Raw genomic sequence first — 15,998 nt, 5'->3', positions numbered from 1 at the left:
CCACGTAGATGTGGGAAATCTTGTCCTCATACTGTGTCAAGGCTTGCATTTCTGACCCACCTGGAGTTCACCATGTATCTGCTCCCATGACTGTCTTTTGAGAGGCCTGGGCATTAGCTCATAGCTCTGCTGCAGGAGAGAGCAGCATTTTGTCTTCTAGATCAGGTTGCTCAAAGCTTCCTCCAGCCTGGCCTTGAACACCTCCAGGGATGGGCTTTCCATGACTTCTCTGGGCAACCTGTTGCAGTGCCTCTCCACCCTCACAGGAAAATATTCCTTCCTAATAGCTCATCTAAATCTCCCTTTCAGCTTAAAACTGCCACCCCTCATCTTGTCCCTGCACTCCCTGACAAAGAGCCCCTCTCCAGATTTCCTGTAGCCCCTTTAGGTACTGGAAAGCTGCTATAAGGTCTTCTCCAGGCTGAACAACCCCAACTCTCTCAGCCTGTCCTCACATGTGAGGTGCTCCAGCCCTTTGATCATCAAGAAACCCAAATCCATGAAAGCATCTCTATTCACTCTTCAGCATGCCATGGCAGACACACTTTGAAGTATTTATATTTCGAGTACGACTCCACACATTACTTGATGAGGGATATATGTAAACACACCCAGACAAGCCCTGTAAGTGAGCATAACCCTGAGCTGAACTAAATATTCAGCGCTCAATTGCTTTCTAAGTGGCCGGGTGCTGAGAAACTGTTCTGAGAGGTTCCACACATCTGAGATAAGAGTGCAGCTTTACAGAGGTGGGAGCTCATAACCAGTCTCTGATCCAGAAGGCCCCAGAGGCTGTGAGTTTTCAGGAACATCAATGCTAGGGCAAATACCGCTTGTAATACCCATCCAAGACTGCCTTATGGAGGCAACACATGGAAATGGTGTGGAAATTACTTTCCTGGTGACATTAACTAGGGAACGCAATGAATGCCTTCCCTAGCAAGTAGCTCAGGATGTTTTGGTAAACCCTATCCAAGGCAATGGCACAAAGGTAAATCATTAACATTGTTTCTGTACATTCCCCTCTCATTAAGTGGGAACAGGAAAATTAAAACAATGAAGCAATGAACCAGAATCTGTGAAGCTGCTTGAATGCTTCATTTTGAGAGGAATCTGGCAGAAAAGTGGGAAAAAGGGTTGCACAATGTCCTGGAAGCAAATAATACTGAGAAAAACCAATCAGACCATAAAATCCCTCCCTCAAGCTCCCGCCGATCTCAGCACACTGAGCACCATCCAGGGAGAGAAGCCAAGCTAACTGCTGTGCAAAAATCGTCGCATGTTCCACGTAGGTTGTTTTTGCCGTCAGAAAATAATTCAGGAATTACTGTGAGACAAAGCAGCCAGGCAGGCTGTCCACCGTTACATATCAGGGCAAGATAATATGGAGCTGTGTGATTATGATCTGACCAGATGGCCTGATTAAACCCTAAATGACTTGTGGGGTAACTGCTAAGCAGGTCAATGCAAAAGTTAGTGTAATAAATAGATTTGGCTTCATGCAGAGGGGTGGAGCACTTCTGCACTGGAGCACTGCACTTCTCCAGTGAATCATAGAATCAACTGGTTGGAGAAGACCTTTGAGACCATTGAGTCAAACCATACATGTCCATTGCTAAACCCTGAGCACCTGATATACCTGTCTTTTAAACACTCCAGGGACAGGAACTCAACCACCTCTCTGGGCAGCCCATGCCTGTGCCCTTTCAGTGAAGAAATTTTTCCTGATACCTAATCTTAACCTCTGGCAAAATTTGAGCCCATTTCCTCTCATCCTGTCTCTTGTTACTTGGAGAAGACACCAGCACCTACTTCGCTACCCTCTACTTTCAGGCAGTTGTAAACAGTGATAAGGTCTCCCCTCAGCCTCCTCTTCTCCAGGCTAAACAACCGCGGTTCTCTCAGCCTTCTCTCATAAGACTTGTGCTCCAGACCCTTCACTAACTTCATCGCCCTCCTCTGGACATGCTCAAGTGCCCCATCGTCTTTCTTGCAGTGAGGGGCCTGAAGACAGGATTCAAGGTTCAGCCTCACCAATGCTAAATACAGGAGCACGATCACGTCCCTAGTCCTGCTGCTGGCCACAGCATTCCTGATCCAAGCCAGCATGCTATTGGACTTCTTGGCCACCTGTGCACACTGCTGGCTCACGTTCAGCTGCTGGCTATGAACAGCATCCTATTGGAAATGCGAGGTGAGGCATGGAGTCTGATGAGGCGAATGCTGCTCCTGTCCCACTCCTTAGGACACAGACAAACACATTCCCCCACCCCAAGGAGCTGAGTTTGCCAAGTAGAATCATTGAGTAATAGAATAATAGAATAGTTTGGGTTGGACGAGCCCTTAGAGATCATCCAGTTCCAACCCTCCTGCCATGGGCAGGGACACCTCCCACCAGACCAGGCTGCCCAAGGCCCCATCCAACCTGGCCTTGAACACCTCCAGGGATGGGGCAGCCACAGCTTCCCTGGGCAACCTGTGCCAGTGCCTCACCACCCTCATCGTGAAGATTTTTTTTCCTAATGTCTAATCTAAATCTTACAGAAAGCAGCTCCAGCCCCTAAAAACAGGGGACACTGCAGGAATAACAGCAAAGGCAAACCCCAGGATCACAGAATGGTTTGGGTTGGAAGGGACTTTAAAGCTCACACAGTTCCAACCCCCCTGCACGGGCAGGGACACCTCCCGCTGGATCAGGCTGCCCAAAGCCCCATCCTGAACACCTCCAGGGATGGAGCCTCCCTGACCCGCCCCCCCCCCCCCCCAGTTTCCCAGGTCCTTCCATAGGTCTCCAAAGCAAAGGGTTTAAGGGAAGAGCAGGCGCCGGGAAGCCCCCCCCCCCATGCTCTCCACATCCGAACCTCGCCGGAGGGGCGTTGGGAGAGGCGGGGACAAGGACACAGAGGACTCCCCGGTGTGTGTTTCCCCCCCCGCGGTCCCGCCCCCCGCTCGCAGCAGCGGCGGCGATGGCGGCGGCTCGGGGCAGGGTGCTCTGCCTTTTCGACGTGGATGGGACCCTGACGGCGGCCCGGCAGGTAGCGGGGCACGGCGAGGGGACGGGAGATGGGGGGGCAGCGTCGGGGGGAGCCGGTGCCGGCGGCCGCAGCCTCACCCGTGGGTCCCCCTCGCAGAAAATCGAGCCCGAGGTGGACGCGTTCCTGCGGGAGCTCCGCCAGAGGGTGCACATCGGCGTGGTGGGGGGCTCCGACTACGCCAAGATAGCCGAGCAGCTCGGGGAAGGCGACGAAGGTGAGAAAGAGCTGCCGAGGGGCTCCCCCGTCCCCTCCCATCCCATCCCCAACGCGCTCCTTCATCCCCTGCAAGGATGCTCCGGCATCCCGCGCTGCCCGCTCCTGTGTCGGGGCTGGACGAGCTCCTTCTGGGCTCTGGCAGCCTCTCACCCTGCCGAGGAGCCCCGGGCAGGTTTTTCCCTCCCTGCTGTGCCGTGTTGGGGTCTCCGTGGGTTCCCGATGGATTGGGAGGGCGAGCGGGGCTGTCGCTGCTGCCTCCACCGCGTTTGGCTTCCCTGGATGCCGAGAGGCTGCTGCGCTTCCATCTCGGCCTCCCGAGCAGAGAAAGGCCGAGAAAATCCCTGCTGAGGCTGCCTGGTGCTGTGTCCGGGTTGCAGGAGGGGCTGGAGTTAGATAACCAGGGACTGGGAGCGGGGAGAGGAGGAGAGAGCGCGCAGAAGAACGCGCGCGTGTTTGAAAGACTGACATTTTGGAACCCTTATCTTTGTCCAGTTACTGATTCAGCCCGTGACCTCCGTCAGGTCGTCTCCCTCTTCGTGCATGCGTCAGTTCCCCACCTGTGAGCAGAAGATAATCTCCTCGGTCCCTGTGCTGAGAGTAGGGAGGGTTGGTGGCATTTGCAGAGCATGGGAAATGTGAAAAGCACGCTGCTAAGGAACTGGGAGGGTGGCTCACTCGATCCTGAAGGGGTCTTTTTGGCCCCTTTTCCCAGGCACTACTGATGTTTCCTCTTTTGTTCCTCCCCCCTCAGTCATCGAGAAGTTTGACTACGTCTTTGCGGAGAATGGCACGGTGCAATACAGGAACGGGCGGCTGGTTTCCAAGCAGGTGCAGCCATAGTTCTCCTTCCCCATCCCCATGCAGCCCCTTGTGCCCTGTGTGCCATAGGGAGCGGCAACTGGCCCTGGGCAGATCAGCAGCTCCTCTCCCTCTCCCTCCCCTCTTTTCCCCAGATGCCGCATCTGAATACCTCACTCCTGCAGGTCATATTCCTGGGTGGGCTTCATGGGATGTCAGGCTTCTTTCTCACTCCCTCTTCTCCTCCTTCAGGCTATTCAGGACCACTTGGGGGAAGAGCTGCTGCAGGATCTAATAAACTTCTGTCTCAACTACATGGCGCTGCTGAAGCTGCCCAAGAAACGGTAATGACAGTCACATCACTGATTTCTAGGGAGCTCTGGTCTAGGGAGCTCTCGGCTCCAGAGCTCTCCTAAGAGCAGGTGAGCTACTGAGCTTATCTTGCTCCAGGTTTTATTTTAGTGTCTAGAGGATCTGTGTAGGATCACTGTCCCACTGAGCTGGCCAGTGTGGGAAAATAACAGAGGAGGAATTTTGTTCTGGAGAGTCTGCACTATTTTTTAGGATAACGCCTGCTCTTTTGCCCCTCGGATTTTCTTCCCTGGAAAGCAGGATAGCCACTGCGTGCATCTCATTTAGGACAATGGTACCAGCTCGTCACTGGTAAGATCATCAGGCATCATTGGTTGTATGTTTCCAAACAAGCGAACAATGGCTCTTAAGACGGGAGGTGCAGCATCTGAGCACAGTTTTACACTGTTCCTAACCCAGTGTTGCTTGGCACCACTGGGAATAAGGCTGGCCTTGCTCTGACCATGTGTTCCTGTCTGCTTCCCCCCATAAGATCCAGTAGCCACAGAGTGCGCTTGGTTGGTACACCTCCTCTGGAGGAAGACTAGGCCACTGCCAAGAAAGAAGAGTTATCTCAATCTGTTACCACAGAAAGGAGAGAGTGGGAGCAGATGGCATGAAAGTGGAAGGGGAGAGCAGGAGGACCTCTTTCAGAGCCAGTCTGCTGTTAAACCGGTCTGGGTGCAGTGTCAAACCCTCAGACCACGGTTTCACAAACACTTGAATCAGGCGTGAGCCAGTGCTGTCGAAAGCAGTGGCTCTGCCCTCCTCTTGCCCCGGCTGGTTTGTTCCTGCTCTCTCCTTGTGTTTGTACGGTGAAGACAAGCAGGTGAGACTTCTGGTTGAAATTAAGCTGGTAAAAGTTGCTAAACTGTGATGCAGATTAGTTGCCTGATGTGAGTCACCGTGTGGCAACATGAAGACGAGTGAGGGCAGCTCAGTGGCTCCTTGCAGCAGGACTGCAGGCTGAACATGCCCCCAGAAGTGTGAGCTGGGACCCAGAACCCTCAAGGCTGTTTGATTGCCTCATTGTTGTCTGGTTGCCCAACACCCAGTGAAGTTTCAACTCCCAAGTGCCTCTGTGGATTTAGGCTTATGAGATTTATAAAGCAAGGACTTAAACACACATCTCCCCCAGTCTTGTCCTGCAGAGATGCTATTTCCAGCCTGCAGGCATGGCTGCTTGTGTGTCTGTTCGCTGTAATGAGAGATTTTCCCCCAGACTCAGCATGGGGAGTGCTTTGCCACAGAGAAATAGGAAACAGGGCTGGGAGGATCATCAGAGGGCTAATGAGCTCAGTCTCCTCAGGTAGATATTGGAGTATTAATGAGCTCAGGGTTCCTCAGCTGGACAGGGAAGGGGATCTCTGTTCCAGCTGTATTTCCACAAGGGTTTTATTTCAAATTTAAATTGGCAGTGCTGCCAGGTGTTTTCTGCCCCACCAGCTCTGGTACCTGTCTAACCCCTCTGGTTCCTGTCTGACCCCTTGGTGAGCTATTCCAAGGTGATAAGCCAACAAAACTGGCTGGGTTTATTGCAGAGAGAAAAGAAGGGAACAGTTTTCTGCTGGCTTAGTGCTTTGAACCAGTCCATGGAGGAAGCAGCAGAGTAGTGATCCCAGTGCAAGGTGAGGGTGGCAAGTAGGAAGTAAGTCCTGCCCCTGCAAGTTTACATAAGAGATGCAGTGGAAGGTGCAGGGAGAAAATGGGAGATAGAAAGGCCCTGTGATTCCAACCTCATTTGTGTTCCATGAGGAGGTCCTGGTTGCTCATGAGCCTGCCTCCAGGCATCAGCATTGAGTCACACTGGCCTGTTCCATCCCACTGTCTCAGGGTATTGCCACCTCCACTCAGCCCACCACAGAGGTCTTTTCTTAAAAGCATTCCAGGGTGGAGATGCCACAGTCCCATCAGGTAGTTTATCCAGCCAGGAAATAGCTCTCCCTTGCAACACTAGAAAATGTTTCCTTTTATCTCATTTAAGCCTGTTGCTTCCAGCCTGTCCCCAGGGCACACAGAAACTGTTTATTCCTCCTCTTTTAGAGTCTCTTATGAGCCCCTGGGAGACCTTATGCAGAGCTGTTGATGCCTGGTGTCTGCCTGGCATGAAGCACCCATGAGCAGGCACGCTTTCTGTCCTGTTTGTGTCCCTGCAGAGACTGCATGCCTCACTGACCTGCTGTTTCCCTGGAAAGGTCTGTTTTTCTACCCCTGCCCCAGTAACCTTGTGCTCTTGCCCACCCACAGAGGAACCTTCATTGAGTTTCGCAATGGGATGCTGAACATCTCCCCCATCGGACGGAGCTGCACACCAGAGGAGCGAATCGAGTTCTCTGAGCTGGACAAGGTACAAGGGCCAGACGTGGGCTCACCCTCCCTTTTGTTGTTTTTGCACCACCGCAGATCACAGGTCTTACTTGCTTCCCCCCTTTCTGAGGAGAAAGCAGCTCAGCTCCAGGCTGTGCACCAGGCCGACACATGCAGCAAAGTGGAAACAGGACTTCAGGTCAGAAAACCCAAGAGACACAGGTGAAAGGAAGAACTTTGCTCCACTGGGGACCACAGATGCAATGGGGTGGCCAGCAGGGTTCCTTGTGCTGTAGGAGAGCCCTAGGAAATAAGGCACTTCTGTAACAGGGTGTCTCCTCATTCACGTTAACCAAAAGATAGAATTGCATCTATCCAAAGATATTAATTCTATCTAACCAAAGATAGAATTGCATTGAAAACCTCAGAGAAACCTAAACTCCTCAGGTTGTGCCATCCCTCTAGGCTGGCCCAGCAGTTCTCTCCTCTCTCCCACTCCCCAGCCCCAACAGAGCTGGAACTAATGGGCCTTCTAGGCTGGGAGTGCCACAGCGGATCTGCTGGGCAGGTCTCTGGGCTCTTGGCCCATGCCCCAGGCAGTTTCTGGCAGGTGGGGAGATTCTTAGTGTTGAGAGACTTTTCTCAACACAAAACAAAGGATAGGCTGTGGACATGGTCTACTTGGACTTCAGCAAAGTCTTTGACACAGTTTCTCACAGCATTCTGCTCAGTGGCTGCCACTGGCCTGGAAAGGCACACCCTCTCCTGGGTAGAAAACTGTCTAGATGGCCGGGTCCAAAGAGTTGTGGTAAATGGAGTTAAATCCAGTTGGAGGCCGGTCACAAGTGGTGTCCCCCACGGCTCGGTGCTGGGTCCAGTCCTGTTCAATATCTTTATCATAAATTACCTAGATGAAGGCATTGAACGTACCCTTAGCAAGTTTGCAGATGACACTAAGCTGGGAGGAAGTGTTGATCTGCTTGAGGGTAGGGAGGCTCTGCAAAGGGATCTGAACAGGCTGGATCGATGGGCTGTGGTTTAACAAGGCCAAATGCTGGGTCCTGCACTTGGGGCACAACAACCCCGTGCAGTGCTACAGACTGGGGGAAGAGTGTCTGGGAAGCTGCCTGGAGGAGAAGGACCTGGAGGTATTGGTTGACAGTGTCTGAACATGAGCCAGCAGTGGCCCAGGTGGCCAAGAAGGCTAGTGGCATCTTGGCTTGTATCAGAAACAGGGTGACCAGCAGGACCAGGGAGGTTAGTCTCCACTTGTAGTCAGCACTGGTGAGGCCGCACCTTGAATACTGTGTTTAGTTCTGGGCCCCTTGCTATGAGAAGGATGTTGAGGCTCTGGAGCGTGTCCAGAGAAGGGCAATGAAGCTGGTGAAGGGGCTGGAGCACAAGTCTTACGAGGAGCGGCTGAGGGAGCTGGGGTGGTTTAGCCTTGAGAAGAGGAGGTTGAGGGGAGACTTTATTGCTCTCTACAACTACCTGAAAGGAGGTTGTTGAGAGGTGGGTGCTGGCCTCTTCTCCCAAGTGACGGGTGATAGGACAAGAGGGAATGGCCTCAAGCTGCGCCAGGGGAGGTTCAGATTGGACATTAGGAAAAAATTTCTTCACCGAAATGGTTCTCGGGCACTGGCAAAGGCTGCCCAGGGAGGTGGTTGAGTCCCCATCGCTAGAGGTATTTAAAAGATGGGTAGATGAGGTACTTAAGGATATGGTTTAGTGGCAGATAGGTATGTTTGGACTTGATGATCTCAGATGTCTTTTCCAACCTGGTGATTCTACGATTCTATGATTCAAGACTTTGCAAGACTTTTTAAGCAAAATTGGAGGCTTTGAGTTATGAACTGGGCTTCTAGGAAACTGAAGCAGTTGCATTTCGCTGTCAAGGAAGGGGTGGGGTCTGCTTTTCCCAGGAGCTTTCTGGAGCTGTCCTGAGTTGGTGGCGTGTCACGTGGGTGCTGGGCAGGACTGGTGAAAGCTCGTAGGTGCTGTTACATTGGGACTCGGGGCTGGTGGGAAGAGTGCAAAGCAATAAGCCAGAATTGCTCAGCGGACAGCTTATGGTGGTTTCTGGTAGACTGTCAATATTGAATTATTCAAACCCTTCTTCCTTCCCTTTCCTCCTTCTCCACAGAAAGAGCGGATCCGGGAGAAGTTTGTGGCAGCCTTGCAAAGGGAGTTTGCTGGCAAAGGCCTGCGTTTCTCTCGAGGTGAGCAGAGGGGGCTTCACTGGCTTTTCCCTGGCCTCTTATTATGTTTCCTACAAAGTGCTGAGAAGGGCAGTGGGAATTCAAGCTCTTCCCTCTCGAGGACTGGTGGGGTGACTATGGGAGCTGTGCTCCTGCAGAGACCCCCAGGAAGAGCACAGGGAGCTCCTGTTCTTGGAGAGTCATCACTAGGGCATCACGTTCACATCTGCAGTAGGGCAACAGCAGAGAATAAACAGGTTTGCCTCCCTGGGAACCAGCCAGACAGGTGAGTTTCTGTCCCATAAAGTTATCCCTGCCTTAATTCCATTTAGCTCTGTGGAGCCTACTCCTACTCTGGAGGTCTGTCCTGGCTCAAGTATCAGCAGCAGGGTGGCCAGCAGAGCTCCAGGCACATGCGGCCTTCTCTATGAATGCTGTAGGGTAAGAGAGACAGGAGCCTCGTGTATCTCAGCCATGGGGCATTGTTGGGAGGGTGGGCTGTGAGGGAAACGTTTTTTTTCCCTGGAGGAAGAGCTGTTGAGAGGAAGAGAGTTTGCAGCTTCGTGCCATGGGCTTTTGCAGGGCCACTTCCTGGGGTGGAGATATGCTCTTACAGCTAGCTTATTGAAGGTGAGGAACCTGAGCACAGGAAGCACGTGGATCTGTTAGAGCAAGTCTAGAGGAGGCCACGAAGATGATCAGAGGGCTTGGAGCACCTCCCATGTGAGGACAAGCTGTGAGCTGGGGTTATACAGCCTAGGGAAAAGAAGGATCCAGGGAGACTTTATAGTCTCCCTCCAGGGAGGGCTTCTAGTACTGAAAGGAGGCTACAGGTAAGCCGGGGAGGGCCTCTTTATCAGGGAGTGCAGGGCTAAGATGAAGGGTCATGGTTTTCAGATGAAAGAGTGGAGATTGAGGTTAGATATTAGGAAGAAATTTTTTCCTGTGAGGGTGGTGAGGCACTGGCACAGGTTGCCCGGAGAAGTCTTGGAAGCCCCATCCTTGGAGGTGTTCAAGGTCAGGTTGGATGAGACTTTGATCCACTAGAAAGTGTCCCTGGCTATGGCAGGGGGAGTTGGAACTGGTGGATAAGGTCATTTCCGAGCTAAACCATGCTCTGATTCTATGATTCTATGAGCCAAAGGAGGGGCTTGAGAAATCCCAGGGGTCTGGCCAGGACAGGGAGGGAAGTGAGGGACTGTAAGTGGCGAGGTTGAAACAGCAGTGGGGACATGTGAGATAAGAAGGTGTCATATGGCTGTGCTTGCAAAGAGTGGGCTAGAGTTAGAATTTAGGGTTTGGGGTTAAGGTTAGATTTAGGGTTAGGGTTAGTATTAGGGTTTTGGGTTAGGGTTTAGGGTTCGGTGTAAGGGTTAGGGGTTAGTGTTTAGGTTTTAGGGTTAGGATTAGGTGTTAGGGTTAAGGTTAGGGTTAAGTGTTAGGGTTAGGTTTTGGGTCAGGGTGAGCTGTTAGGGTTAGAGGTTAGAGTTAGGGTTAGTGGTTATGGTTTGGTGTTACAGTCTAGGGCTATAGTTTGGGGTTAGGGATTATGGGTTACAGTTAAGGATTAGGGTTAAAGTTTAGGATTAGGATTGTGTTAGGGATTATGTGTTAGGGTGCAGGGTTAGGGTTTAGGATTAGAGTTTGTGTTCGGGTTTGGGGTACACTTTAGTGTTAGGGTTAGGTGTTAGGTGTTAGTTTTAGTGTTGTTTGTCATAATGGAGAAATAAATGTTCCCCGCCAGCATCTCCCCACAGGCATAGGGTACAAGAGCAGAACAACGGGCCTTTCTCCTCTGACTTTGGGAAGTTGCCATGAAGAGCCTGAGTCTCTTTTGTAAAAGCATGAAGATGGGGGCAGCTTTGGGCCGCCTGCTCCTCCACAAAGAAAACAAGGGGTGACTCAGGTCAGGCATCCAAAAACAGGGACACTTGGAATCAGCTCTTCTGCCAAGCTGTCTCTGCGTGCATTGTCCCAGGCTATGGAGGACACAGGCTTCTGAGGTGGCCTGGAGATCTCCCTGCTGCCACCCAGGCCCATGCCTTGCCTATGTGAGGGACAGTGCTGACTGTCCATCATACCACTCCTTCTCCCTTTCATTTCCTATTCTCTCCAGCTGGCATCAGGAGCTCCTTCTTGTTGCACAGCTCTGTTTCAAAGGCCAGAATGCAGTGCAATGCAGTGTTTTTTCACAGGGAAATGGCTTTAGATATAAAACCAGGAAGGATTTTAATGGGGGCAACCTAGTTTATCTCCTGCTCTGATGCTGGCTCCTGCTGCGAGCCTGGAGGCATCCCCATCCCTGAGCTTTTAGGGCACTTGCTCCTGTCTTTATCAAAGTGCCTTGACCAGATTATTCTGTCTGTTAGTGAATCCTATGTCCTGAGCTGGACACACGTGCTCCATCCCCAGCTCCTCAGACTCTGAGGAGGGTTAGTTTAGGACCCCCAAACCAAAGGGATCACCTCAATCAGCCAGAAAAGAGAGGAGCATGGCATCAGGACATTGAATGTTTGAACAACTCCAGGGATCGATGTCTCTCCTCCAGCAGGGATTGTCCCTTTGAGCACCTGTTTACTCACCCCCATTCTACGAGAGGTAGGGTTACGATTTAGGGAGAAGCAGAGTATGAAACTCCAGGATTTCTGGTGGACGAGTAGATTGCCTGGCGAAGCAGGGAGGGGCTCTTGAAACCAACAGGAGCAGAGACCTGATCTGGTGGGGAGGGGCACATCCCAGCTCAAATCCCTGTTCTTCCTGGCTACAAGCAAGACCCAAACATAAGCATGGTCTAAGTCATAGGCTTTGTTTTGGGAGTAACACGTCACCTGCATGGGCACTGGGACAAGGGACTGGCTCTGCAGCCTGTGCATGCAGCAGGGCTGCTTGAGAGGGTGGAGAAGGTGCTCCCTCTGCACACTCTCAAAAAAACAGCTGGACTGAACTCTGCCTGGTCTAAGAGCAAGGGCTAGGAAATTTGTTAACCCTTGGTGGCTGTGGGTGTCCATGTACGTGTGTATGTGTGCTCTCTGGGAAAGCTCCTTTACCTCTGTATATTTTTCCATCTGCCTTGGTACCCCTCCAGATGTTGGCAACCTGCACTTGACTCTTGTGGTGAGAGGCCAGAGTCTTGCCCCAACCATGTCGATGAGGTACCTCCATGGCAAGGTCCTTGGTCAGCGTGCAGACCCTGCTTGGGGCCTGCTGCATAGCCAGCTGGGTCCTCTGAGCTGTTTGCTTTAGGTGCGCAGGGCACCAAGAGCCCCCAGAGGTTTTAGAAGGACCAGTGACATACACCAGGAGCCTAGGAGAGAGCTTGGTGCCACTCACCAAGGATGTTGACCCCGTTGGGACACAGAACATGCTCTCTGCAAGGTGTAACCCCAAATCTTCCCCAACAAACTTACTATATCTCTTAGGACACCCCAGCATCCCCCCCCCTGCAGCCCACTCGTTTCTGCTTGCATGCCTGCCTGCAGCCATCGGAGCCGTGCTGATGTCACTCCAGTCTGTTGTTTTAGGAACAGCATCTCCTACTGTCATAGCCACATGCCAGAGAGGCACAGCAAGGCAGAGCTCGTGCCTGGCTGCTGTTTGGGTGGAGTTCTCTGCACCCATCTAGCCCACTTCCCTCCCCCTGCCCATCCTGGGGTGGGGGCACACCCTGCCAGCTCCCACCAACATTGCCTGATGCCCTCATTTCTGCTGGCAGGTGGCATGATCAGCTTTGACGTCTTCCCAGAGGGATGGGACAAGCGTTACTGCCTCAATGTGCTTGACAATGAAAGATTTGACACCATCCACTTCTTTGGGAATGAGACCACTCCTGTGAGTATGCCCTGCTCTTGCCCCACAGCTCCTGCGTGGAGCTGCTCCATCACAGGTCCCATGGCCTGGGCCCCACCGGTGGCTGACGCAGACCTCTAGCAGCGGGAGGGGGAGAGATGCTCTCACGCAGTGCATGTTTGAAGTGGGCTTCTGATGACAGCAGGCCTGCTAGCTCATGGGGATTCACTGTGCTGGGTAGGAGGTCCAGCTCAGAATCGCTTTCCTCCCCCTGGCACCCTCGGTAGCAGGGCAGCAAGTTTTGCAACCCACAAGCCCTAAAACACAAGTCCTTAGCACCGTGGAGGGGGCTTTGCAACAGCAGGAACAGCTTTGCCTTCCTTTTAGAGTGGTGGAGGATGATGCTTCCTTGCTGCTGTAGACTAGCTTGGCCATCCACTCAGCTTTTTCCAGTTGATTGCAACCTCTGCCTCCTAGATATGCCCACACCACCTTCTTGCGAGCCCCTCCGCAGGCAGGGCAGGGGTTAACCCCAGGCTCCTGGACACATTTTGCTGGTCTTGGACCTTGTTCATCCTTTCTATGCTCCTCTCTTGGCACTGAAAAGGGGAGACAAGAGGGAGGGAGCAGGGCTCCCAGCCCAACCTCTTCTGCTTCCTTGGGCCAGCAAAGCCCTGGTAGCTGCTTCCCAGCAGGTCCCTCCTGCTGAGCTGCTGGCTGCCAGCGCAGCACCTCACAGGACAGAGCAAGATGCACATTCACAGATGAGGATGCTCTGGTGAGACCATGTTAATGCTTTCCCTGTTTTCTATGCCCCTACAGGGAGGGAATGATTATGAAATCTATGACGATCCCCGCACAGTGGGACACAGCGTCCAGTCTCCCCAGGACACGGTCCAGCGATGCCGCGAAATCTTCTTCCCAGAGAGAGCGAATGAGTGCTGACGGCCAGATCCCCGCAGCCCTGCCCTGGCCCCACCCTCACCCCCCCCACCAGGAAAAGCACCTTCGTTTGAGGAATCTGCTCAGGGTAGACTGAAAAAAGCCACTTTCCAGAGCTGGTTGGGATGTAACGCGTGAGTACGGGTACATGTGCAAGAGGGGACCTTCACTGAGCAGCCCTTCAGCGTTCCCCATCTACAGCTGACGCTCATAGGACTTCCTCGCCTCCAGAAAAGCTTCTCTCTTCGCAGTTTGGTCTGTGGTGGGCAGTGACACAGATGCTTTCATGGTCAGAAAGCATTTGAAAGGGCCAGTCATGAGAGCATGTGTGCATCCATCCCTTGCTCCCTCTACTCTTCTTTTTTGTGCTCTATTTCTCTTATCGCTTGAGGGAACACGTTTCACCTTTCTCTCCCCCTTGCACTTTGGCCCAGGGAGGCTGGGGCTGCTGAGGCCTCAGGCACTCTCACTGGAGCTGCTCTGAGGCAAAAGGAGACCAGGAAGGCTGTTTGCTCCAAGCCTGTGGTAGGAAGAGGTAGGTACGACCTCAGCTCCTTTTAGCATTGTGCATCCTAGCATAGAGGGTCAGTACATCCTTCATCTCAGTGCCATACTGTGCCAGTTCATAGAATCATTAAGTTGGAAAAGACCTTTGAAATCATCAATTCCAACTGTATCTGTCCAATACTAAACCACATCCCTGAGTACTTCATTTACCTGCCTTTTAAACATCTCCAGGGATTGGGACTCAACCACCTCCTTGGGCAGCCCGTACCAGTGCCCAATGACCCTTCAGGGAAGAAATTTTTCCTAATGTCCAATCTAAACTTCCCCTGATGCAGCTCAAGGCCATTCTCTCTTATCCTATCACCTGTCACTTGGGTGAAGAGACCGACACCCACCTCTCTGCAACCTCCTTTTAGGTAGTTGTGGAGAGTAATAAGGTCTCCCCTCAGCCTCCTCTTCTCCAGGCTAAACAACCCCAGTCTCCTCAGACGCTCCTCATAAGACTTGTGCTCCAGTCCCTTCACCATTTTTGTTGCTCTTCTCTGGACACACTCCGGCTCCTCAACGTCCTTCTTGTAGCGAGGGGCCCAGAATTGAACACAGTATTCAAGGTGCGGCCTCACCAGTGCCGAGTACAGGGGCAGAATCACTTCCCTGGTCCTGCTGGCCCCACCATTTCTGATCCAAGTCAAGATGTCATTGGCCTTCTTGGCCACCTGGGCACACTGGTGGCTCACGTTCAGCCGACTGTTGACCAACACCCCCAGGTCTTTCTTTGCCAGGCAGCTTTCCAGCCGCTCTTCCTATAGGTGACCTGGGAATGACAGTTTTAAAATGGCTGGGCTCCTGCTCTCAGCTTTGCTCAGGTGGGTGAAGAAACTAATTCTCTCTTTAGCTTACAACCCCCTTCTCCTTAGAGTTTATTTTCTATGTTCTGCAGAAGTTCTCAAGTCAGACTTTGCCTGATGTGGCTGGAGGATGCCAGTCACCTGGCATGTGCAGAGCACCCTCTGGAACAGTTGTGTCCAGAAGGCTTCCTGACAGTCTTCACGCTCCCTTGGCCATTAGGTATCACAGATGTGTCAGGGTAGAACCTTACCATTTCATAACAGACCAAGTCCCCTTTGTTTTCAGTGCTCAGCTTTCCATCCTGCTGCCAGAGATGTTTTCGGAGAGGGCCAGCACAGGCCAGACATGGTTCCTAGTGCTGATGGAGGTACCCACTCAACAATGCTTTCCAAACTTTCTTTTCCACGCCATCTCATCCCACATGTTTGGTTTATGTGGTCACCCTTAGGGAGGCGGGTTCTCCAGTGCAGCTGTCATGTGTCCTGCTCCTCTCTCCTCCTGGGTCTTTATGGGCTGCAAAACCACATCTCTCCTTTGGCCTTTATCTTCTCCTTCACGTTGCCCTCCTATTCCTGGAAGTTACACTGGATGTGTGACCACACTGGTGACACTCGTCACAACTTTGTGCTCAAGAGGAGCTCAAAGATCCCCTCCAGGGAGATGTCTTGCTTGTAGCTCCCCAAAGCGCAATTGTCTGATGTTTGTAGACCTGGAGGATGCTGGAGGTTCCTGAAGGCCGCCCCCACATTGCTGCCCAGGAGTCTTTCTCACCAAGTCCCTGCTGGTATGGCACTGCCTCATCTCTTGGTCCTGTTTTCTCTCCCCTTTTTCTCCTGTTCCTGCTTTCTGTTTCATTGCTCTACATCCACCACCTTGTAGCTGGACTGCAGAGAGAAGTTTCTCAGCTGGCTACCGGTGTTTGACCAAGGGACCGTGTTCCTCAGGCGAGATACATTGGTGCTTTTAGACCCAGGGCAGGGCTCCCACGTTGCCATGGGCAGAGCCCAGT

The 15,998-nt window shown here is 52.4% G+C and overlaps 1 protein-coding gene across 1 annotated transcript; it reads left to right on the top strand.

The window, feature by feature from the left end:
• Nucleotides 1-2,877: 2,877 nt before the first annotated feature.
• PMM1 (phosphomannomutase 1) lies at nt 2,878-14,261 on the top strand. The gene is made up of 8 exons (XM_054077629.1): nt 2,878-3,035; nt 3,132-3,249; nt 4,003-4,079; nt 4,302-4,393; nt 6,648-6,747; nt 8,851-8,926; nt 12,618-12,733; nt 13,514-14,261. The coding sequence occupies exons 1-8, from the start codon at nt 2,967-2,969 to the stop codon at nt 13,634-13,636; spliced, it is 771 nt and encodes a 256-aa protein (XP_053933604.1). The 5' UTR covers nt 2,878-2,966; the 3' UTR covers nt 13,637-14,261.
• The last annotated feature ends 1,737 nt before the right edge of the window (nt 14,262-15,998 follow it).

The sequence above is a fragment of the Cuculus canorus genome, chromosome 1, assembly GCF_017976375.1.
Source record: "Cuculus canorus isolate bCucCan1 chromosome 1, bCucCan1.pri, whole genome shotgun sequence".
In the NCBI taxonomy this organism is placed as follows: domain Eukaryota; kingdom Metazoa; phylum Chordata; class Aves; order Cuculiformes; family Cuculidae; genus Cuculus; species Cuculus canorus.
This window is presented reverse-complemented; position numbering and strand designations above follow the sequence as displayed.

Bases quoted from the DNA above. Each gene is read 5' to 3' on its own strand.
- PMM1 (XM_054077629.1), top strand. From the start codon at position 2,967: ATGGCGGCGGCTCGGGGCAGGGTGCTCTGCCTTTTCGACGTGGATGGG. The intron at 3,036-3,131 runs GTAGCGGGGCAC...TCCCCCTCGCAG, and splicing joins CCCTGACGGCGGCCCGGCAG to AAAATCGAGCCCGAGGTGGA. The intron at 6,748-8,850 runs GTACAAGGGCCA...CCTTCTCCACAG, and splicing joins AGTTCTCTGAGCTGGACAAG to AAAGAGCGGATCCGGGAGAA.